This window comes from Caenorhabditis elegans, chromosome V (genome assembly GCF_000002985.6).
Source record: "Caenorhabditis elegans chromosome V".
Lineage (NCBI taxonomy): Eukaryota > Metazoa > Nematoda > Chromadorea > Rhabditida > Rhabditidae > Caenorhabditis > Caenorhabditis elegans.
In genome coordinates, this window is record NC_003283.11 from 1,005,259 (window position 1) to 1,027,188 (window position 21,930).

The following is a 21,930-nucleotide window of genomic DNA, read 5'->3' on the forward strand; positions in this document are numbered from 1 at the left end:
CTAATTATAATTATCCAGAAATCGAATACCGTAGCCTTAGTCCGTCCTCTCCGATGTGAAATCGGATCCGATTTTACAACTGCTGAGTCATAAATTGGCTGACTTCACTTTCTCCTACAGTATCAAAGAGGTTCTCTTTGTCGGCTTTTCAAGTTTTTGTCACTTAAAGTACTTGTTTTCCAGTTGAAAATCCATATGCTTCATTTGAAAACCCGTGTTGAGATGAATTCTCAGCTCTCGATGAGCTTCAGAGATGTTCAGAGCAGCGGAGCACTACCGGTGCTCTAGGAACGTGCTGGTTTCAGGCAGAAATTAGGAGAAAATTTGTCCTCAGATTCGGATTTTTAGTCTTATATGGGCCTTATGCTCCTGATTTTCCAGGCCCAGGCAACCTTTTAGGCAAGCTGTACATGCCTTGAAGGCACGTTGTAGGCGGTCATTTTTTGCTGGTGTGCGGGCTCAAAAAGTGTAACACTGAGCCCGTGACTCATTCATAATCATTTTTCCACTTTGTGGAGTGCAATCAGCTAATACAATGGAATACATCGATTATTTACGTCCTCCATAGGCTTCCACGTAGGCGTTAAAACGCCTGCCTGCCTGACCTTAAGGCGACCTTCGTCTGCCTCAATCCACGCCTTATGCTTTGATTTTCATCAAATTGTCATAAATGAGAGGATTAGAAATTAGTGAATTCAAGTAAAAATCCAAAAAAGAGACAAAAGTCGGACCAGTTTCAGGCAGGCCCGTTGCAGATTTTGCTCTTTATCGTCCATTCTCTGGTGCATCTATTTTTAGTGCTCCGTTATCAGTTTTACGATAAACTTCGCGTTATCAGAGTATGCAAAATGCCTCGTTTCCCATGAAAGGGCACCAGATTTTTTTGTTCGGAAGTTCTGAAAAAAGAACTCCGGAAAAGAAGCAAATATCCGATTTAATTCCCAATGAAGCATTGTTTTCGGAACAACTTCCAAAAATCGCTAGAATTGCACTACAATTAGATTAATCTATCAGAAAAGGGATTATCTATTGAAAATCCGGCCGTATAAAACTTCAGAAAAAATCACATGTTCAGTCCTCGCAACGTTGGAAAAAAAATAATGAAAAAACAAGAAATCGTGTTTCTTGATTCTCTTCAGAATTCAGCATTGAATCTCATTTCTGCCATTTTCTCGGGTGTGTTGCGTTGTTGGACACAACTTTTCTGGTGCCGAAAATCTGCCGTTTATTGTGGTATCATTCAGCTGTCGACTTTTTGTTTTCTTCGTCTGATTTCTTCGTCCACCATGGTTTTGCAAGTGTTCTAGTTTCGCCTTTACGAGGAATTTCTTCCAAAACCTTCGAAACCTAGATAGAGAGAAATTCTATACTTCGAGATTCAATATCTTGATTCGAAGGTTACATTTCCCGCGCAATTGAGGCAATACATCGATCTTCGTCTCAAACACTTTTCGCTCAGATTTTGCCAAGACTTTGCTTTTTTAGACCAAAAATGGTAAAAAACTACCAAATTTCGTAATGAGACGTTCTGAAAATGTTTCAAAAAAAGTTATGGCCGCTCAAAGTTTTGGGAAAAATGGTCAATTTATAGCTAAAATCTCAAATTTTGGCAACTTATCGGTGTCGCAGCGGCTGGAACTTGAATTTTATTAGATTGTCATCCTTTAATGTACGTTTTCTCAATTTATTAGGCGTTATTTCGTTAATTGAGATGTTTTTTTGGTCGATGCGGGCACAAACTTGTATCGTATTTGTGCCCGCATCGACCGAAAAAGCATTTCAATCAACGAAATAACACCTAATAAATTACGAAAACGTGTATTAAAAGATGATAATTAAGTAAAAATTAAGTTCCAACCGCTGCGATACGGAAAAGCTGCCAAAATTTGAGATTTTAGTAGAAATAGCCCATTTTTTCCAAAACTTTGAGCGGCTATAACTATTTTTTTTGAAAATTTTCAGAATGTCTCCTTACGAAATTTGGTAGTTTTGGAACATTTTGGGTCTAAAAAGGAAAAGTTTCAAATTTCGGTACTCCACCTTTAAAGTGACCAGGTTGCGGCGTATCTGTACTCCATTTCAAGCACATTTGCACACGTGTGTACACGTGATGTCATAGTGTCTCATTTCGGCTTGATCTACGTAGATCTACAAAGAAGAAGATCTACAAGAATCAGCGATTCGCTCGAACACTGCCCACTCCGTCTGATTGGTTTAAAAGTGGGCATAGCGAATCGTTGATTGGTAAGGTTTTTTTTTTTGAATTGAAAAAAAGCAAATATAGGCAAAATTTTCAATCCTACTAGTTGTATTTCATGCTTCTTTCGTAGTTTTTTGTTGGAATTGGAGACGATTTCGGATTTTTTAAAAAGCAAAATCTTCATTCACACTACTCCTCATTTATGCAAGTTAGGTATTCCACTCTCATAAACTCATCAGATGCTCTTTTTCTCTTAATTCTCAACCCATTAAAGGAGGACTAACGGTTCGGACGATTTTGAACGTATGGACCCAAAATGGGCTCAAATGAACGAATTTCGTAATGAAACTGCACAAAAATTTTTCAAAAATTTTTTATGGCGGTTCAAAATTTTGGAAAAAATTACGCTGATTTTGGCTAAAATCACGAATTTTTCCCATTTTTCCGTGTCACATCTGTTCGAAAGTGGATTTTTTGGAATTATCTTCCTTTATTACATATATTGGTAATTAATCTCATTTGATTTCGTCGATTAAGGTACATTTAAAGCCGATAGGTAACCAAAAATCATCGAAATTGATTACCTATCGGCTTTAAATGTACCTTAACCAACGAAATTAAATGAGATAAACTACCAATATATGCAAGAAAGGATGATAATTCCGAAAAAGTCAACTTCGGACCGATGTGACACGGAAAAATAGGCAAAATTCGAGATTTTAGCTATAATCAGTGTAATTTTTTTCGAAATTTTAAACCGCCATAAAAAATTTTTGAGAATTTTTTTGAGAAGTTTCATTACGAAATTCGTTAATTTGAGCTCATTTTGGGTCTATATCAGGGGTGAGCGGCAATCGGCGATCGGCGATTTTCGTGATTTTTCGGCGATCGCCGATGAAATTTTATAGTCCACGATAGACCCCTCTGAAGAAGGAAAAAGGTATATTTTCGGACTATTTTTCACTACTTTTCGAATTTTAAGGTATCAAGGAGTGCTTTTCGTTGCCTAATATTCCTGTTTTTATGAAAAATTATTTGAAAGAGCTCTTAAAATTAAGATTTTAAAATTGAAAAAAATTAGACGCACACTGATCGGCAATCGGCGATCGCCGATTTTTTTTTGGCAATTTGTGATCGCCGATCGCCGAAAAAAAAAAGTTTCGGCGAACGCCGATCGCCGATCGCCGATTTTTTTGGGCGGCTGCTCAGCCCTGGTCTATACGTTGAAAATTGTCCGAACCGTTAGTCCTCCTTTCAAGCAAAAAATTTTTTTTGACTCTACTCCACCTTTAAGATGCTCTTTTTCTCTCAATTATCGGCCCACTAATCTCTTCTCACTTCCAGACTAACAAAAATGAGCTATAACAACGGCGGCGGCGGCGGTGGTGGTGGCTATCGAAACGATCGTGACGATCGCTACCATAACAACGATCGGCAAAATTACCGCAGCAGTGACCAAGGTCGCTCCGGATACAACGACGATCGTCGGGACAATCGCTACGATGATCGTCGCGGCTCCAACAACGATCGTGGCTGCTACGATCAACATGATCGTCGTGGATCCTCCAACGATGATCGTAGAGGTTATCGTGGATACAACCAGGGTGGTGGAGGATATCAACAGCAATACAGTCAGGATGCCAGATATGGATCCAATCAGAGAAATGACAATTATGGAAATAATCGTGGAAGTCACGGCGGCGCGAACATGTACAGCCAAAACGGTGGAAACCGCGGAGGAGGAGGAGGACGTGTCGGTGGTGGCCGAACCGCTGCCGGTATGTCGAATCCTGGAGATCTCGTCGGAGGTGCCGACCAGCCGATCCATTCAGTTTCGAAAAAGTCGCTCAGACACAACGCCCAGGAGTTTGCAGTCCGGCCGAAAACAATGGTCCAGGATAAGGGTCTCGGCCAGAAGACGACACTTTTGACGAATCACACGTTGGTGCAACTCCCGCAGGAGCCCATCACGCTTCACGTCTTCAATATTGAAGTATTTATTAATGGAAAGTCTAGCAATAAGCGAGAACTTTGTGGGCCACGATTTTGGGAAATTTTGAAGGAGAATAAGCCCACTTTTGGCATGCCAAATCAGTACATCTTCAATGATGTGAATATGATGTGGTCGACGAATAAGCTGAGACAATCCGAGGGAAGAACTAATAACCGGAGAATGAATTTCGTTTGGAAATATGTGAAACAAATCAAGTTTGGAGGAAATATTGAGGATGAGGAGACCATGCAGCTTTTGTCAACACTTATTGATGCGATTGCAACGCAGAGAGCTCGCTTGCCGTTAGTTTTTGCCGATTTTCCATAGATTTTCAATTCCGGCCATTGGCCGATTTGCCGGAAATTTTCAATTACGGCAATTTGCCCTTTTTCCAGAAAATTTTCATTTTTGGCAATTTGCCCTTTTTCCGAAAATTTTAATTCCGGCAAATTGCAGATTTGGCGGATTTTTTTATTTTCGGCAAATTGCTACTTTTCCGGAAATTTTCAATTCTGGCAAATTGCTGATTTGACGGAAATTCCGGCAAGTTGCCGATTTTTCCGGAAATTTTCAATTCCGGTATTTTGCCGATTTGCCGGAAATTTCCATTCCGGTATTTTGCCGATTTGCCGGAAATTTTCAATTCCGGCAATTGGCCGTTTTTCCGGAAAATTTTCAATTCCAGCAAATTGTCAATTTGCCGGAAATTTCAATTCCGGTTTTTGCCAATTTTCCGGAAATTTTCAATTCCGGCAATTTGCCGATTTTTCCGGAAATTTTCAATTCTGGCAAATTGTCAATTTTCCGGAAATTTCAATTCCGGTATTTTGCCGATTTGCCGGGAATTTCAGTTCCGGTATTTTGCCGATGATCCGGAAATTTTCAATTCCAGCAAATTGCCGATTTGCCGAGAAAGAGAATGTCCGGGAAACCGGCAATTTGTCGAAAATGAAAATTTCCGGCATATCGGAAAATTGCCGGAATCGAAAATTTTCGGCAAATCGGAAAATTGCCGGAATCGAAAATTTCCGGCAAATCGGCAATTGATTCTCAGTGCAACAAAAGGCTCACTTTATTAATAATCTGCTAGAGGAAAATTTCCAATTAAAACACTTTTTTCAATTTCAATTTCCAATATTTCAGACTTGCCCCACCAAAGTACACTGTGTTCAAAAGATTAACATATCTAATTTGCGAAGAAGCGTACGAACCCGAGCTTCCGGATGTGTCACTGTGTCATAAACTGAGAATTGGTACAGACGCGAGAGTTGGAGTTTCGATTGCTATTCGCACAAATCTGAGAGCCGGAATCACTGCATGCTTTGATCGTGAGTTTTTTGCAGAGATTTCTTGACAATTTTCAGCCGACGACATCCCCGAATTAAACCCCTATTTCATTTGAAAGAGGATCTTCGAATTAGGTTCCTACAAAAATTTTAGCCACAAAGAAGAATTTTGAACTGGCAAACAGTCGATTTGAATTTTTTTTTCATTTAATTTTTTGCAACTTTATTTCACTAGGCTTGAAAAATTGCTCCAAATGTGGATTTTTGCAGGCTTTTAGCGATTTCAAGACTCCATAGAGGCAAAAAAAACACTGGAAACTTTGAAAAAAACATTAGTATTTGAAAAAGCTTGCAAAGTGATTTTGCCTACCCCAATACATCCTTAAAATCGCCAAAAGTCTGCAAAAAACCCAGATTTGTAGTAATTTTACAAGCTATGTGCTCCTCTGCTTTTAAAATTATTATATGAACACAAAATTCTGAGAATGCGTATTGCGCAAAATATCTCGGAGCGAAAACTACAGTAATCCTTTAAATTACTACTGTAGCGCTTGTGTCGATTTATGGGCTCGATTTTTTGAAATTAATTTATTTTTGAATTGTGACAGCGACATTTGCTTAATTTTAATACAGTGCATTTTTCCCCACTTTTACGACTTTAAAGGCGCGCGCATTTTCGCGCAATGGTCTCGCCACGTGCATCCCATTGATTTGTTGAGCGCGTGGCGAGATCAATGCCGGGACCATTTTGCATAAATGCGCGCGCCTTTAAAGTCGTACAAGTGGGAAAAAAATGCACTGTATGCATTCTATCAATAAATAAAAAATGTTATTACCTTCGTAAATCGAGCCCGTAAATCGACATAAGCGCTACAGTAGTAATTTAAAGGATCAATGTAGTTTTCGCTGCGAGATATTTTGCGCGTCAAATATGTTGTGTAATATGCATTCTCAGAATTTTTATGTTCCCGTAATATTGTAGCCACCTAATTGTGAAGGCCCCCCACGTTCGAAAAGCATAGGTTTTATTCGGATGTCTAGAACAAGGATGTGCGGCAAATTTCAAAAAAAAGTGGACTTGCCGAATTGCCGCAAAATTAAAAATTTTTTTTTTTTAATTTTCCCAAAACTAAAGGTTTTGATCAGAATCTTAATGAAAGAAAAATTAACCATTTTAACACTTTTTGAGCTCCAAAAAGTATTGCGATTTACCGAGTATGACGACAATGGGAAATTTGCCGAATTTGCCGAGTTGGCCATGCTCGGCAAATTTCAAAATTTGCCGCACGCCACTTGGGCTAGAAATGAGCTAAAAATTGCTGTGTTATAACAGAATTTTCACCGAATTTTCACCAAAATCGCTCAATTCCTCACTTTTTCAGTTGGTCACACACTGTTCACACGTCCAGCCTACCCACTGGTTCGTCTCCTCTGCGACATCATCGAGCACAGTGTTGTCCTCGATGAAGCCTTTGAGATGAAGTATGATGCTGCTCTCAGAGCATGTAATGTTTCCGACGAGAATCTTCGAGTCATGACTCAAATCTTGACAAAAATGACGCTCCAGCTGTCAACTGAAACTGGCGACTATGTCGGTGAGGACGGAGAAGTGATTGTTCGTCCGGCTCCAACAATCCGTAATCCTGGACGGAATTTCAAGTTTGTCGGGCTCGGAGCTCCGGCCGATCGATATTACTTCACTTCTGATGGAGTTGAGTTGACCGTCGCCGACTACTACCTCCAAAAGTATAACATTCGGCTTCGCTATCCAAATTTACCGTGTGTCCTGAAAAAAGCGCCGGAACAGTGTGGAAATAAGCATTCGGCGATGCCGTTGGAACTCGTCAGCTACATAGTCGTTCCGACGAGATACGGAGGATTTACGATGCCCGATATGAGGGCAGATATGATCAATAAGACTACGTATACAGCTCAGCAACGTGGAAAGCTTCTTCAACATATCATTGCTCAGAAGTCGCTGTCGGGAATCGAACCGCCCGTGTCGAACAACGATGATTACATGAAAAAGCATAAACTTGTCATGAAAAGGGAGCCGATCAGAGTTAAAGCCACAATCCTACCACCTCCAACTCTGGTTTATGGTGATTCTGTATTCCACGATGAGCATCATATCGGAGAATGGGAAGCTGTTACTCATGATCCACCGAGACAAGTTTTGGATGGTGCTGTGTTTCGGAGAAAACTCTATAAGTCTTCTGAGCAGCCGCTCATGAAGCGTCTCATGGGCTCGATTCTTCTGATTCAATCGCCGAGACAATGTAGAGATTTCGATTACAATCAGTAAGTTTTTTTGGAATAATCAGTTTCAAGAAAATTTCCAGTTCACAAAAAAAATCATTTTGCGGAGAAAATTTGAATTTTCTACCAACATTTTTTCAGGAAATTTTAATTTCTCGCCAAAAAATTTGTAATAAAAATTTTTCAATTCCCATTTTAAAAAATTCTGAAAAAAATTGAATTTCCTTCAAAAAATGTTCCGGAAAATTTTTAAATTCCCGCCAAAATTTAAATACTCCTACAGTACCCCTACATAATATCCCCCCACTAACCCAAAATCACGATCACTTCAGAATGCAAAACTCATTTTTCTAAAACTACAGTAATAAAAATCACAGTACTACTACAGTACCCCTACAGTACTACTACAGTACCCCGACAATATCCATCCACGGACTCCTACCTAATATCTCATCAAAAAAATCTCAATTTTCCCAATCTACAGTACTACTACAGTACCCCGACCACATCCCCCACTGATCCTAAACCAATATCCCTCCAAATGACAAAGACTCAATTTTTCTAAAACTACAGTAATCCTACAGTACCACTACAATACTACCTCTACAGTAGTCCGATCAAATTCTCTTAAAGTGATATTGGGTAACTACAGTACTACTACAGTACCCCGACCATATCCCTACACTAGCCCAAACTCATAAAGCCTTCAAAAATATTTTGCCAAATCTACAGTAATCCTACAGAACTATTACAGTACCCATACGTCATTAACCCATAATTAATATAACTTCAAAAGACAAGTACTCAATTAGTTTAACTACAGTAATCCTACAGTACCACTACCGTACCCCGACCATATCCCTAACCTAGCCCAAACTCATAAACCCTTCAAAAGACAACAATTCACTTTTTCTAAAACTACAGTACCCCTACAGTACATCTACAGTATTAATACAGTACCCTGACCATATCCCCACTGATCCTAAACCAATATTCCTTCAAATGGCAAAGACTCAATTTTTCTAAAACTACAGTAATCCTACAGTACTACCCCTACAGTAACCCGACAATAACCCCAATGTTCATCATATATATGTTACAGGCAAGGATATCACGCAATCATGAGAGCCATCGAAGACAGTGGTCAACCAGTGTTGTGGGCTGACGAGAATAAGCATTCGGCCGTGATCCAGGGAGAGCTCCAATTTAATCAAAATCAGCATGGAATCGAAGTAATTGAGCAATTCCTCCAAAATATCAAATCGACAATTGGCGAGTACGAACGAGACGGCGAAGTCATCGTTCCGATTGTTTTTGCCGTTTTCCAGGCGAGAGCCACTGTGTATTCTGGCAACAATAATGAGTATAATGATTATAGTGAGTACCTATTACGGAAACACGAAATTGTGAGAATGCGTATTAAACAACATATTTGACGCGCAAAATATCTCGTAGCGAAAACTACAGTAGTTCTTTAAATGACTACTGTAGCGCTTGTGTGTCGATTTATGGGCTCACTTTTCGAAAAAAAAATTTTTTTTCGAATTTTGACAGCGTTATTAAATTTTTCTTCGTTTTTTCCTATACCTTTGTCATTTTTGTGCGTATTTTTAATATTTTATCCATTAATTAATTAATTTGATTGAAAACCGTCCAATATTGGCGTAATTTTGATTATGATACTCCCACAAGCGTTTTTTACACTATTTTCCATCTATTGCCGTAATTGGCGGGAAATAATGCAAAAATACGCCTGTAGGAGTATTCTCATCGAAATGACGCCAATATTGGACGATTTTCAATCAAATCAATTTATTAATGGATAAAATATAAAAAATACGCACAAAACTGGCAAAGGTATAGGAAAAAACGAAGAAAAATTTAATAACATTGTTAAAATTCGAAAAATGTGTTTTTTGCGAAAAGTGAGCCCGTAAAACGACACACAAGCGCTACAGTGGTAATTAAAAGGGTTACTGTAGTTTTCGCTGCGAGATATTTTGCGCGTCAAATATGTTGTGCAATACGCATTCTCGGGAATTTTGTGTGAGTTGCCTTGATTAATTTGTGTGAAATTTCCAGATGTTCTCAAGTATCTTGCCGATAACAAGTATGGAATCCACACTCAAGGAATTCTCGAGAAAAGTCTCGGAGTTGTTGGGGTAATAATTCGCATTTTTCTCGCTGTTAAGTCAAAAAAAACAAAAACAAAAATGGTTTGAAATTCAGAAAACCAAAAAAAAACAGCGAAAAAATCGTGAATGATTGAAAAAATCCAAGATCCAAGCGTGATTTTTTAATTTTGACTAATTTCGAACTGCGATCAAGCAGCGATTCGCTCCGCCCACTGTCGAACCAATCAGCATCTTGAGAGATCCGCCTACTCTGCCTGATTGGTTGGAAAGTGGGCGGAAAAAATTGCTGATTGGTCGCAGATTTTAGATGTCTCGAAATCACTTTCTTCTAATTTTTTTAAAATTTATATTTCCGGCAATTGCCGGTTTTCAAAATTTCCGGCAATTCCGGCATTTGCCAATTTTCAAATTTCCGGCAATTCCGGCATTTGCCGATTTTCAAAATTTCCGACAGTTCCGGCATTTTCGGGGTTTTGGAATTTTCGGCAATTCCAGCATTTGCCGGTTTCGGAAATTTTCGGCAATTTCGGAATTTGCCGGTTTTTGGAATTTCCGGCAATTACGGTATTTACTGGTTTTGGGCACTTTCAGCAATTTCGGCATTTGCCGATTTTTAAAATTTCTGGCAATTCCAGCATTTGCCGATTTTTAAAATTTCTGGCAATTCCAGCATTTGCCGATTTTTAAAATTTCTGGCAATTCCAGCATTTGCCGATTTTTAAAATTTCTGGCAATTCCAGCATTTGCCGGTTTCGGAAATTTTTGGCATTTATGGAATTTGCCGGTTTTTGGAATTTTCGGCAATTCCTGTAATTACTGGTTTTGGGCACTGTCAGAAATTCTGACAATTGCCGGATTCGGAAATTTTCGGTAATTAACGGTTTCGGGAAGTTCCGGCACATCCGGAATATGCCGGTTTTGGGAATTTTCGGCGATTTCGGCATTTGCCGATTTTTAAAATTTCTAGCAATTCCGACATTTGCCGGATTCGGAAATTTTCGGTAATTAACGGTTTCGGGAAGTTCCGGCAATTCCGGCATTTGCCAATTCTCAAAATTTCCTTCTATTTCGCTAATTGCCAGTTTTGGGAATTTTCGGTAATTGTCGGTTTCGGAAATATTCGAAAATTGCCGGTTGTAAAAATTTCCAGCAATTTTGCTAGTTGATGGTTTAGGACATTTTCGACAATTTCCCGCTTGAAATTAAAAAAAAAATCAATCATTTTTCTTCTTTCAGCCTTCACCAAAGAATTGCGCCCTAACCCGATTGATGGTGGAAAAAGTGCTCGGAAAAGTCGGAACCACTCATCGCAAGCTTGAACGCGGCGGAGCTCACAAGACATGGACAATTTTCACAGATCCCGCCAAGCCAACGCTAGTTCTCGGAATCGACGTTTCTCATCCATCGACTCGTGATCGTGAGACTGGTAATGTACTTCAGAAAATGTCTGCAGCGACCGTCGTCGGAAATATTGATCTAGATGTCACCGAATTCCGAGCATCTTCAAGAATTCAGGATACAGGTGTCGAGTGTCTGATCGATTTCTCGAAAGAGATCGATGAACGAATCGGAGAGTTCATAGATCACACTGGGAAACGTCCAGCACATATTGTTGTCTATCGTGACGGGCTATCAGAGGGAGATTTCCAAAAGTACCTGTTCGAGGAGCGCGTTTGCATTGAGGAACGATGCCTTAAAATCGACACCTCATTCCAACCATCAATAACGTATATCGTAGTTACCAAGCGACATCATACTCAATTCTTCCTAGAAGATCCGAGTCAAGGATACGAATCACAGGGTTACAATGTCCTACCGGGAACTTTAATCGAAGACGCTGTTACCACCAACAAGTACTACGATTTCTTCCTCTCCACACAGATCGGCAATGAAGGATGTTTCCGTCCAACTCATTACTATGTGCTTCACGATACGTGGACCGGGAAGCCCGACTCGTTCTGGCCGACTGTCACGCATGCGTTGACCTATAATTTCTGTAGATCAACGACCACTGTCGCGTTGCCAGCGCCGGTGTTGTATGCTCATTTGGCGGCGAAACGTGCCAAGGAGACGCTGGATGGAATCAATACGTACAAGTCGTTAGTAGTTTTGAAGTTAAAGTCATCAATACATCCAAAATCAATTGGGAAATTGAGTCAATTTGGAAAGACCACAAAAAGTGAAAAAAATATTTTTTAAAAATCGTGATTTTTGGCTAAATTCGAACTGCGACCAATCAGCGATTCGCCCCGCCCAATTTTGAACCAATCAGATTGCGTGGGCGGAGTTTGAAGATATTTCGAAATTAAGAGTGTTTCATTCAACACTGTTTATCATACAAAAAGTATTACATTTATATTTTCGGTAATTCCGGCAATTGCCGGTTTAGGATATTTTCAGTAATTGCCGATTTTCAACATTTCCGGCAATTCCGAAATTGCCGGTTTCGGAAAATTTTGGCAATTTCGGCATTAGCCGGTTTTTGGAATTTTCGGCATTTACCGATTTTCAACATTTCCGGCAATTTCGTTAGTTGACGGAAAAAACGCTTTTCCTAAATTTTTTCCTTTTTTTCCTCCTTGAATTTACGCCGAATTTTTATCCGAGAATCTGAATTTCCCGCCAAAACAAAAAAAAATTTTTCAGAAATTTCAAATTTCCCGAGATTTACAATACATTTTTAAGGAATATTCATTTATGGAAAAACTTTCAAAAAAAATTGCAAAATTCCTAAATTTTTTGAAACATTTTTGAATATTTACACTTGTCCCAAAAAAGTTTTCGAAATTAATAGAAAAAAAAACATTCGAAATCTCATAATATCATAATATTTTTTCAGAGTAAATAATATCTACTGCGACCTCGAATCATTCGGAGACCTCTGCGAAGTCAACAAGGACATGAATGTCAACGAAAAGCTCGAAGGAATGACATTTGTCTAATATGTTTCTTAATGATTTCAATCAACTGTTCCATTTTTCACGTTCTTTATTATATTTACCCTAACAACCAACCTTTAATCAACTAAAATGTACAAGTATTTCGACATCATTTTCCCAATTTTCTCAACTATTCCTTTACTTTTACACTTTAAATTGCCCCGAAATTGCTTATTTCTTGTTCCATATTTCAAATTTCAAATTCTCGGATTCTCACTTGCCCCTAATCCCACAAAAGTTTTAAAATTTGCCACAACAATAATAATAAACCCCCAAGCAGTTCATTCATTCTTTTTCAATCAACAAATTATCTACTACTACTACTACTACTACATCTCTTCCTGCTCCTTCTTCTTCATCTTCTTCGATTTTTCGATTCCAAGACGTTTCAGGTCTTCGTCGTTGAACGACATGGCCGTGTTGCAATCATCGAGACTGGAAAAAAAAATTTGAAGAAAAAAAAATCGATAAATGCCACGTGGCAGTGCTTACTTGACGTTCCAAGACTCGGAGATTGCATCGTCGAACTTGTTGCTTGGGGAACGACTGAAAATTTAAAATTTGAATTTTTTAGGCGTTTTTATTGTCGAGACGTGAAATTTTCCGGTTTTCCGGGTCTCGACACGAGCGAAAAAATTTGAATTTTTTTCAAAAAACCCTGCGGAAAAGGGTATGCGCCTTTAAGATAGTAATTTCCATTTTTTTCTTGTTCTGTAATAACAGTCCCAGACGCGAAATTTTGCAGTCTTCGCCCCAAAAAATACTGTACGAGGTCTTGAAACGAAAATTTCGTTGTTATTTGCGAAAATGTATATGCGCCTTTAAAAAAGTGTACTGGAATTTTAATTTGTGAAATTTTCGTCACTTATCGCTGTTTTTGGATAAAAACTCAAATTTGACAGTTAAGAATACATTAAAATTAAAAATGTTCTTGGAAAAACTCTGAAAAATCGATAAAAATACGAAAAATTGAAAATACAGTACTCTTTAAAGGCGCACACCTTTTCGCACCGTCTTGTACTGTTCTCTTGCGAAATTTTGCGGTTTTCGCGTCAATAATACTGTACGAGGTCTCGACACGGCAAATTTTTGTTGTTATTTGCGAAAAGGTGTGCGCCTGTAAAGTACTGTAACTTTAAACTTTCCTCTCAGCGGGATTTTCGTCCATTTTTCATAGTTTTTTGACAAAAACACTCAAATTCAACTCTGAAAAATCGATAAAAATTCTAAAAAAATTGAAATTACAGTAATCTTTAAAGGCGCACACCTTTTTCGCATTTATCAAAATTTTGTGTGTCGTCGTGGCTACAAACTACACAAACTCACCTAGTCTTCGTAGATGGTGTCCCGGCGCCAGACGTTGGGTCATTATTCATGGTGAACGAGGATGTGATCGTTGGCCTGAAAAATATTCTAGTTTTATTATGCATTCCACCAAATCGAGGCGCAGTGCGGTAAAGCGCGAAAGAGTACTCCAATTATTACCCTGGCGCGAAAGTTTGCGATTTTCGCTCCAAAAATACGGACCTGGTCTCGACACGACAAATTTTGTGTTAAATGCGAAAAGGTGTGCGCCTTTAAAGAGTACAGTAATTTCGAGCTCTTATTTTTGTGAAATTTTTATCGATTTTTCAAGTTTTTTTTTCACGATTTGTTAAAAATTAAGTGTTTTTCATGTTATGTTGTAAATTAATATTTTTTTCTTCGAAAAACCAAGAAAAATCGATAACATTTCCAACAAGTACACTTCTCTAAAGGCGCACACCCCGCACACCCTGGAAATTTGTCGTGTCGAGACCTGGCACTTTAATTTTAGCTTCTGTGTAATAGCAAGTCTAAAATTTACTCACTTGATGCCCGGTTTCTGATATCCTGAAGATTCGCCGTAGGTGAACACAATGTCGAGCTGCAAAAATTAATAAATTATATGGAATATGACTATTCGCGCTAAAAATACGATACCCGGTCTTGACACGACATACTTTTGTTCGACGCGAGAGGGTGTGCGCCTTTAAACAGTACTGTAGTTACAAAATTTCGCGGCCACAAGATTTTATCGATTTTTCATAGTTTTTTGTTGAAAATTAGCTTATTTATTGAAAAACTTGAAGAAAACACGAACATTTTTAATAATGGATGAAAATTCCAACAAGAGAAACTACAGTACTCATTAAATTAAAGGTGCATACCTTTTTGTCAAGGACTTCTGGCCTTCCTCATTGCATTTTTCGCGCTCCATTGACAATCTGACGGACAAAGCGTTGGAAAATCGTGTAATCCACACGGACAAATACATTTAGTTTTACAACTAAACGAGCCGCGACGCGGCACGCAACGCGCCGTAAATCGACACCGGCCATGGCCGAGTCAACGTGGCCTAATTCGGCAAAACTCTTACATTTCAGTTTATGAGGAAAGCCGGAAGCGCGTCGTGAAAATTTGTCGTGTCAAGACCCGGTACCGTATTTTTTTGGTGCGAAAATTTCAAAATTTCACGTCCGGTGTGACGTCACAGTGTTGAGACCAAGCTCACCGTATCGTTCTCCCGACGCTTCAAACGAACACATCTTCCGATTGTCACAGGAATCGCGGTTTGAATCAACGAATTTCGCAAATTCACCAGCTCCGCGTAGGTCATCGAGCCGAGCGTCAGACCTTGCAGAATCTTGCACGCCTTGTGATCGTTGAGATGACGCTCGTAGATCCACTTCAACGACATATTGATGATGTCGACCTTCTTAAAGTCCGGAATTCGTGCCGACAGACATGTGATCACCGTGTTCGTCGACAGGCTCAGAATTTCTTCGTAGGACAGGCGATTGGTCGAGTATGTGTCGTGAAGGATCGAGACGATATCGCGGACACTTTCATCGGAAATCAATAGAATCGTAGATGGAGAATGCGGGATCTGGAAAAAAAAGTTATTAAAAAAAAAATACTTGTCTGCTATTTGCCCTGTACTAGTCCGGTACCGCCCGCTACCGCCAGCTACCGGCCGCTCGAAAAATGACAGAGATTTGATGGCTGCGCGCAACTCGGTGCGCCGGCGGCGGCGAACTGCGTTTTTACCGTTTGGAAGCCACGCGTGGAAATTAAAAAAAATGAAATATGCGCCGACGCCGGCGGCAGTGCCTATTTGTGTGAGCTGCCGCCGCCGGCGCAAGCAAATAAAATTTGCAATGGCGCAGTAGGGTGCGCCGGCGGCTGCGAAAAACGGTTACCGCCGCCGGCAAACTGCGTTTATACCGACTGTTTGGAAGCCACGCGTGGAAACTTTAAAAAATCCGCCGGCGCCAGCGGCGGCGCGTATTTGTGTGCGCTGGCGCAGTGGGATGCGCCGTCAACAACCACCCGTTACCGCCCACTACCGCCCGCTGCCGCCCGCTACCGACCGCTACAGCCCGCTACCGCTCGTCACCGCCGCTACCGGTTGTTAGTCGGCCGCTACTTGCCCGCTACCGCCCGCTACCGGCCGCTACCGGCAGCTACCGGCAGCTACTGCCCTCTACTTGCCCTCTACAGCCAGCTACAGCCCGCTACCGCCCGCTTCCGCCAGCTACCGGCCGCTAACCGGCCGCTACTACCCGCTACCTCCCGCTACCGCCTGCAACCCCCCGCTACAGCCCGCTACCGACAGCTAACGCCCGCTACCGCCGAATACCGCCATCTACCGCCCGCAACTCTCCCTCTGTCGCCGTTGCCACCGCTACCGCCCACTACAGCCCGCTACCGACAGCTAACGCCAGCTACCGCCGAATACCGCCATCTACCGCCCGCAACTCTCCCTCTGCCGCCGCTGCCGCCACTACCGCCCACTACAGGCCGCTATCGTTCAACCTACAGGTCGATAGTAGTAGTTAGAGGTCGATAGTAGTAGTTAGAGGAAAGTTATCGACCAGCTATTTGCCAGCTGCTCATCGCCCGGTAGTCGTATTAAAAAAAATCAATATTTTCAGAGAGGCTTGTTCAGGGCGAAAAGCCGGCGGGCGTGCTTCTCATTATCAGCACCACCGTCTCAAAAACTTACAGTTTTCAAGTTAGCAGTCACCAAATTAAGCACATCGACACAATTCCCCTTGGCCAGCTCCACCAATCTCTTCTCAACGTCCTCTTGCAACGTGACAATTTCAAAGTAGGAGATAGCCTTCAAGTCTTCGTGAAGGGTCGCCAGGCGGAAGGTCACCTGAATTCTTAAAGTAGGTACGAGGTAGGCCTAGGCGGAAAGCTTACCTTGCCAAAGTAGATATAATCCAAGACCCGCTTCACGCTGGTCTTGTCCAACGGTTGCATCTCCAAGACGAAGCATTTATTGGGCTTTCGAAATTTTTCGGCGAACGCAGGCGAGTAGGCGGCGAGCATCACCCAGTGTGCCGGAATCGATTCATCGTCAAAGCGGAGAGTGACGTCACAAAGTTCACGGGCGCCCGAGTAGTCGTCACGAAGGAATTGGGAGACCGATTCGAAATGGTGAATGGCAGCGGTTATATCAAGACTGAAAAATTAAAAAGCGTTTTTAATGGAGTTTTATTTTGCGCGTAAAATGTGGTGTATTCTGACAGTGCAAATGCGCTCTACCGAACAGGTAGACGAATTGCGTACACACCAGATTTGGCGCACATTTACGTACCTTTTATTCATATCAATACGATGGTTTGTTGTGGATTTCGAGACTTTGCAAGAATCTTTCATTTCGCCGGAATATTCTGGAAATAAAATGTTAACGATGCGTGGCCGCGAGAAGAAAAAACTCGGCCACCATTTACAAACAAAAAATTGCCGAAAATTTTTTGGTTAAAAAGTTGATAATCAAAAAAAAAGCAATAATTGATCGCGGTTTTCATTTCGACTGGAATCTTAAAACATGGCCGCAGTGGCCAAGGTTTTTTACCGGCCACTTGCTAATTTCTTGTGGTGGCCGAGTTTTCTCTTTTCGCGGCCACGTGGCATGAACCCACTCCCAGACACAAACTCACTTTTGATATATTCGACCGCCTATTAAAATCCGCTTAGGATTATTGAGAAATGACAGAATTTCGTACGTGAATATTATTAATAGCTTCTTTTTTTTTATTGCGTAAAATAAATATAATTTAAAGAAAAAAAACTAATCACTTAAAATTGCGTAGATTTTTCCACAAAAAAAAGATGGCACACGTTTATTGATTTTCTGATTTATTAAATTTAAATTTTAAATTTTATTCAGCCGCGCAAAGTTTTGTAATTTTGCGGCAAAATACGGTACCCGGTCTCGAAACGACAATTTTCAAATTGCAAAACAGGTGTGCGCCTTTAAAGAGTACTATAATTTGAAACTTTCGTGTCCGCGCGATTTTTATCGATTTTTTGAAGTTTTTTGAATTAATAAATATATTTTTATCGCAAACTAAGAAAAGTCGATGAGAATTCGTGGCCGCGAAAGTTGAACACTCGGCCACCGATTTTTATTACGACTTATGGTTTTTTTTAAATTTTCAGGCATATTAGCGTTGAGAAAACTTGATAAGGTGCCAGAGTATCTCACTTCGGTTTGATCTACGTAGATCTACAAAAAATGCGGGAGAATGAGACGCAGCGTTTTCGACTAATTTCGCATGGTTAAGAACGTGCTGACGTCACACTTTTTAGGCAATAAATTCCCGCATTTTTTGTAGATCAAGGAATATTTTAGGTATTTTAATTTGTTTGTTGCAACAATAGAAAAATTCTATGAATTGCGTTACACATTTTACTCATGGTCAAAAACAAAATCATGGATATCAAATTAATTTTCTTCAACTTTTCAAATTATTCATGGTATTCGTGAGTACAGAAATATGGATGTCATCTGGGCTCTTGTTCTTGAGAAAGTACTGATCGAATCCTTCGGTTATTCCCTGCAAAAAATCATATTATTCAATGTGGAAATTCAATTTTGACGGGATTTCAAATTTTCTGAGAAAATACTTTTTTGCGTGAAATTCAAAAAACCTTCTGAAAACTTAGTTAAACCTTTGGAGACTTCTAGAATCTTTTGGAAAATCCGAGAAAATTATGGAATGTGCTAGAATCTTTTGAGTAATCCTACGGCATTATAGTACTCCGGTAGTATTGTACTACTGTACTACAGTACTACAGTAGTACAGTATTACTGTAGTTGTAATAGTAGTACTAGTAGTACAGTACTAAGTTTCTCAAAAAGTGACAGAAACTCAGTAATTGCCGCTTTTTGATTGTCAATACGACTTTTTCGAAATTTTTTGCTTTTTTATTTTCTTTTCACTTTGACCTACCTGAATTACAGTAATCACCAACGTAATAATCGGCGCAATTTGATTTTCGTGATAAGCCACTGAAATCGCAGCACTTATGAATAAGGCGACTTTGACAGCGGCTTGAGTGAAATTTATGACATCTCGGAGCCACCAACGTCGTTCTGTCTTTTTATCGATGTATTTTAGCATGTTTTCGACCATTTCGAATACTTTTGTAATGTTATCCTTTAATGACCCAACATCCACTGCTGGAATATTTTCACCTGATCCAATATCTCGAGTCTCGTCGCCTTCGGTTGTGGTATGAAGGGACTGAAAATGGAATTAAATGGAAGATTACGGTACTATTACAGTAGCTTGCAGATGTTTTGCTACAGTAAAGACTTTTCGAAAAATTTGAAAAAATATTTTTTGTTGAACTTTTCAGATTATATATTTTCAAAAACTTCAGGTTTTTCCGTAAATGCAACATGTTTCAAAGTTTCAAAAAAATTTCCTAAAGTCCAAAAATTTATTAGAAAGCTCTTAGATTTTTTTTTCTTAATTTCTCAGACTTTTCGAAGACGTTTTACTTCAGGTTCAGGTTTTATTTTAGGTTTGTATAGATTTAAAAAAATTCCAAAAATGTACAAAACTTTTTCCATCATTCCCAGATTTTGCAGGAAGTTTCTAATATTTCTTGTAATCCTAGAGTAAAAACTACAGTACTCCCACAGTACCACTACAGTACTCCTACAGTACCACTACAGTACTCCTACAGTACCAGTACAGTACTCCTACAGCACTATAACAGTACTCCTACAGTACCACTACAGTACTCCTACAGTAGCACTACAGTACTCCTACAGTACCAGTACAGTACTCCTACAGTACCAGTACAGTACTCCTACAGCACTATGACAGTACTCCTACATTACCGCTACAGTACTCCAACAGTGTCACTGCAATACTCCTACAGTACCACTACAGTACTCCTACAGTACCAGTACAGTACTCCTACAGCACTATAACAGTACTCCTACAGTACCACTTCAGTACTCCTACAGTACCAGTACAGTACTCCTACAGCACTATGACAGTACTCCTACATGACCGCTACAGTACTCCAACAGTGTCACTACAATACTCCTACAGTACCACTTCACTACTCCTACCGTACCAGTACAGTACTCCTACAGCACTATAACAGTACTCCTACCGTACCATTGCAGTACTCCTACAGTATCATTACAGTGTTGAAACAGTATCATTTCAAACGCTGAAATTATCTTACCGGCGCTGAAATTGTCAATCTCTGAAAGGAATTTGATCGGCTTCTCGATTTCTCCCCGGATGCTTGATTGGCAACCTCCTCGATGATTCTTGCCAACAATGCCATTTCGTAGACCACAGATCGGAGCATCGTGTGCTCATCTGGCGGGATGTTTAGGTCACGGTGCACTGGAAATTTTAATTTAAATTTAATTTTTGAACCAAAAAACCCTCACTAGAAATATGATTGATCTCAATCACACAATCCATGACATGTTGATAGGTGGCCAAAGCCGACTGTTTCGTTTTGATATCTCTCTCCAGCTCATATTGAAATATTTTCAGAGCCTCCTGGCATCTTAGGAGGTATGTACTGATAGGCCGAAGCTGGGTGATGTATGCAGACTGCCGAGTGCCGAATACGTCACACATTGAGCTCCAGCAGTCTCGGTTGCTTGCTGGGGGTTCACTTCTGGAAGAGATATGGATTATATCAGGGGGGTGGGCGGCGATCGTCGTTTAGCAAATTTTTTGTCGCCAAATTCGGCAAATCCAAAAGTTTTCGGTTTGCCGATTTGCCGGAAAAACATCATTTTCGGGAAATTGCCGATTTGCCGGAAAATTTCAAATCCGGAAATTTTCAATTCCGGCAAATTACCGATTTGCCGGAAATTTTCAATTCAAAAAATTCGAACTCCCGCTAAACTAATTTCCCGCTAATTTTTTTAATGATAAAATTTGAATTTCCGGCCAAAATTTGGTTCTCAAAAGTTTGAATCTCCCTCCAAAAATTGTTCTTATTCAATTTGAATTACCTGCCACAATTTTTCTCAAAACAAAAAGTTGAATCTCTCGTCAAATTTTTATGATGAAACTCGAATTTCCCGCCATAAATTTTTCCGATAAAATCTGAATCTCCCGCCAAAATTTGGATCACAACAATTTGAATCTCCCGCCAAAACTATTTCTTTAAAAAATTTGAATTTCCCGTAAAAAAAATTCTAAAAAATTTTGAATTACCCGCCACAATTTTTTTCTCTAAAATTTTGAATTTCCCGCCAAAATTTGGTTCACAAACATTCGAATTTCCCACCAAAACTTTTTCTTAGTCAATTTGAATTACCCGCCACAATTTTTTCTCAAAAAAAAGTTGAATCTCTCGTCAAATTTCTATGATGAAATTCGAACTTCCCGTCAAAATTATATTTCTCAAAAATTTGAATTCCCCACCAAAATTTTCAAAAAATGAAATATTTTCAGTACAAAAAACCCACTCAATAATAATCTGCGCCGTCGATGTTCCAATATCCATTGATCGTTTTCTTCCAGAGCCCCCTTGGTTCGCATTCGTGGAGTCCGTTTGCTGAAAAATTTCTCATGACATTTAAAAATAATTTTGAAATGAAAAATTGCCGAAAAAAACCCACCTGTCCTGTTGGAGTTGCCGGTACAACTGTAATTTCATCATGCACAAATCCTTGATTTTCAGACATTTTTTACTGGAATTATTATAAAATTTCAAAAAATTGAGAAAAAAGGGACAAAATTTATAAGCAAAGACGTTGGCTCAACAAACAAATAAATAAGATTTTGTTTTCAAAAATAGACAAAAAATT

At 39.7% G+C, this 21,930-nt stretch overlaps 3 protein-coding genes across 10 annotated transcripts; 1 reads left to right on the forward strand and 2 right to left on the reverse strand.

The window, feature by feature from the left end:
- Nucleotides 1–3,544: 3,544 nt before the first annotated feature.
- Nucleotides 3,545–13,094, forward strand: ergo-1 (the record flags this gene model as incomplete). Of its 4 annotated transcripts, NM_070961.10 has the most annotated exons (7): nucleotides 3,545–4,495; nucleotides 5,337–5,521; nucleotides 6,862–7,780; nucleotides 8,841–9,115; nucleotides 9,821–9,900; nucleotides 11,110–11,972; nucleotides 12,713–13,094. In NM_070961.10, 7 exons carry the CDS (start codon nucleotides 3,555–3,557, stop codon nucleotides 12,813–12,815), a joined length of 3,366 nt encoding a protein of 1,121 aa, NP_503362.2. The 4 variants fall into 4 exon arrangements, with proteins under 4 accessions (NP_503362.2, NP_001300164.1, NP_001300165.1 ...); NM_001313235.3 differs by lacking the exons at nucleotides 3,545–4,495; nucleotides 5,337–5,521 and having other exon boundaries at nucleotides 6,957–7,780; nucleotides 12,713–12,815; NM_001313236.3 differs by lacking the exons at nucleotides 3,545–4,495; nucleotides 5,337–5,521; nucleotides 6,862–7,780 and having other exon boundaries at nucleotides 8,860–9,115; nucleotides 12,713–12,815.
- Nucleotides 13,078–18,209, reverse strand: pei-2 (the record flags this gene model as incomplete). 5 transcript variants are annotated; one of them, NM_001313238.2, is made up of 9 exons in its annotated part: nucleotides 13,078–13,247; nucleotides 13,305–13,358; nucleotides 14,139–14,213; nucleotides 14,663–14,718; nucleotides 15,346–15,720; nucleotides 16,840–16,995; nucleotides 17,043–17,304; nucleotides 17,440–17,515; nucleotides 17,786–18,209. In NM_001313238.2, 8 exons carry the CDS (start codon nucleotides 17,499–17,501, stop codon nucleotides 13,142–13,144), a joined length of 1,146 nt encoding a protein of 381 aa, NP_001300167.1. The 5 variants fall into 5 exon arrangements, 3 of the variants coding, with proteins under 3 accessions (NP_001300167.1, NP_001300168.1, NP_001300169.1); NM_001313239.3 differs by lacking the exons at nucleotides 16,840–16,995; nucleotides 17,043–17,304; nucleotides 17,440–17,515; nucleotides 17,786–18,209 and having other exon boundaries at nucleotides 13,142–13,247; nucleotides 15,346–15,531; NR_132494.1 differs by lacking the exons at nucleotides 15,346–15,720; nucleotides 16,840–16,995; nucleotides 17,043–17,304; nucleotides 17,440–17,515; nucleotides 17,786–18,209 and having other exon boundaries at nucleotides 13,079–13,247.
- A 312-nt stretch (nucleotides 18,210–18,521) lies between these two features.
- Nucleotides 18,522–21,816, reverse strand: R09A1.3 (UPF0496 protein). Its single transcript, NM_070963.2, has 6 exons — nucleotides 21,742–21,816; nucleotides 21,589–21,677; nucleotides 20,551–20,786; nucleotides 20,337–20,503; nucleotides 19,082–19,375; nucleotides 18,522–18,685 (listed from the first exon to the last, which is right to left on the reverse strand). The coding sequence occupies exons 1-6, from the start codon at nucleotides 21,805–21,807 to the stop codon at nucleotides 18,584–18,586; spliced, it is 954 nt and encodes a 317-aa protein (NP_503364.1). The 5' UTR covers nucleotides 21,808–21,816; the 3' UTR covers nucleotides 18,522–18,583.
- Nucleotides 21,817–21,930: the final 114 nt, after the last annotated feature.

Excerpts from the sequence above, each read along its gene's own strand:
- R09A1.3 (NM_070963.2), bottom strand. The coding sequence starts at position 21,807 with ATGTCTGAAAATCAAGGATTTGTGCATGATGAAATTACAGTTGTACCG. Across the intron at positions 21,678-21,741 it reads CGGCAACTCCAACAGGACAG|CAAACGGACTCCACGAATGC; the intron begins GTGGGTTTTTTT and ends GAAATTTTTCAG. Across the intron at positions 20,787-21,588 it reads ACGGCGCAGATTATTATTGA|AAGTGAACCCCCAGCAAGCA; the intron begins GTGGGTTTTTTG and ends TATCTCTTCCAG.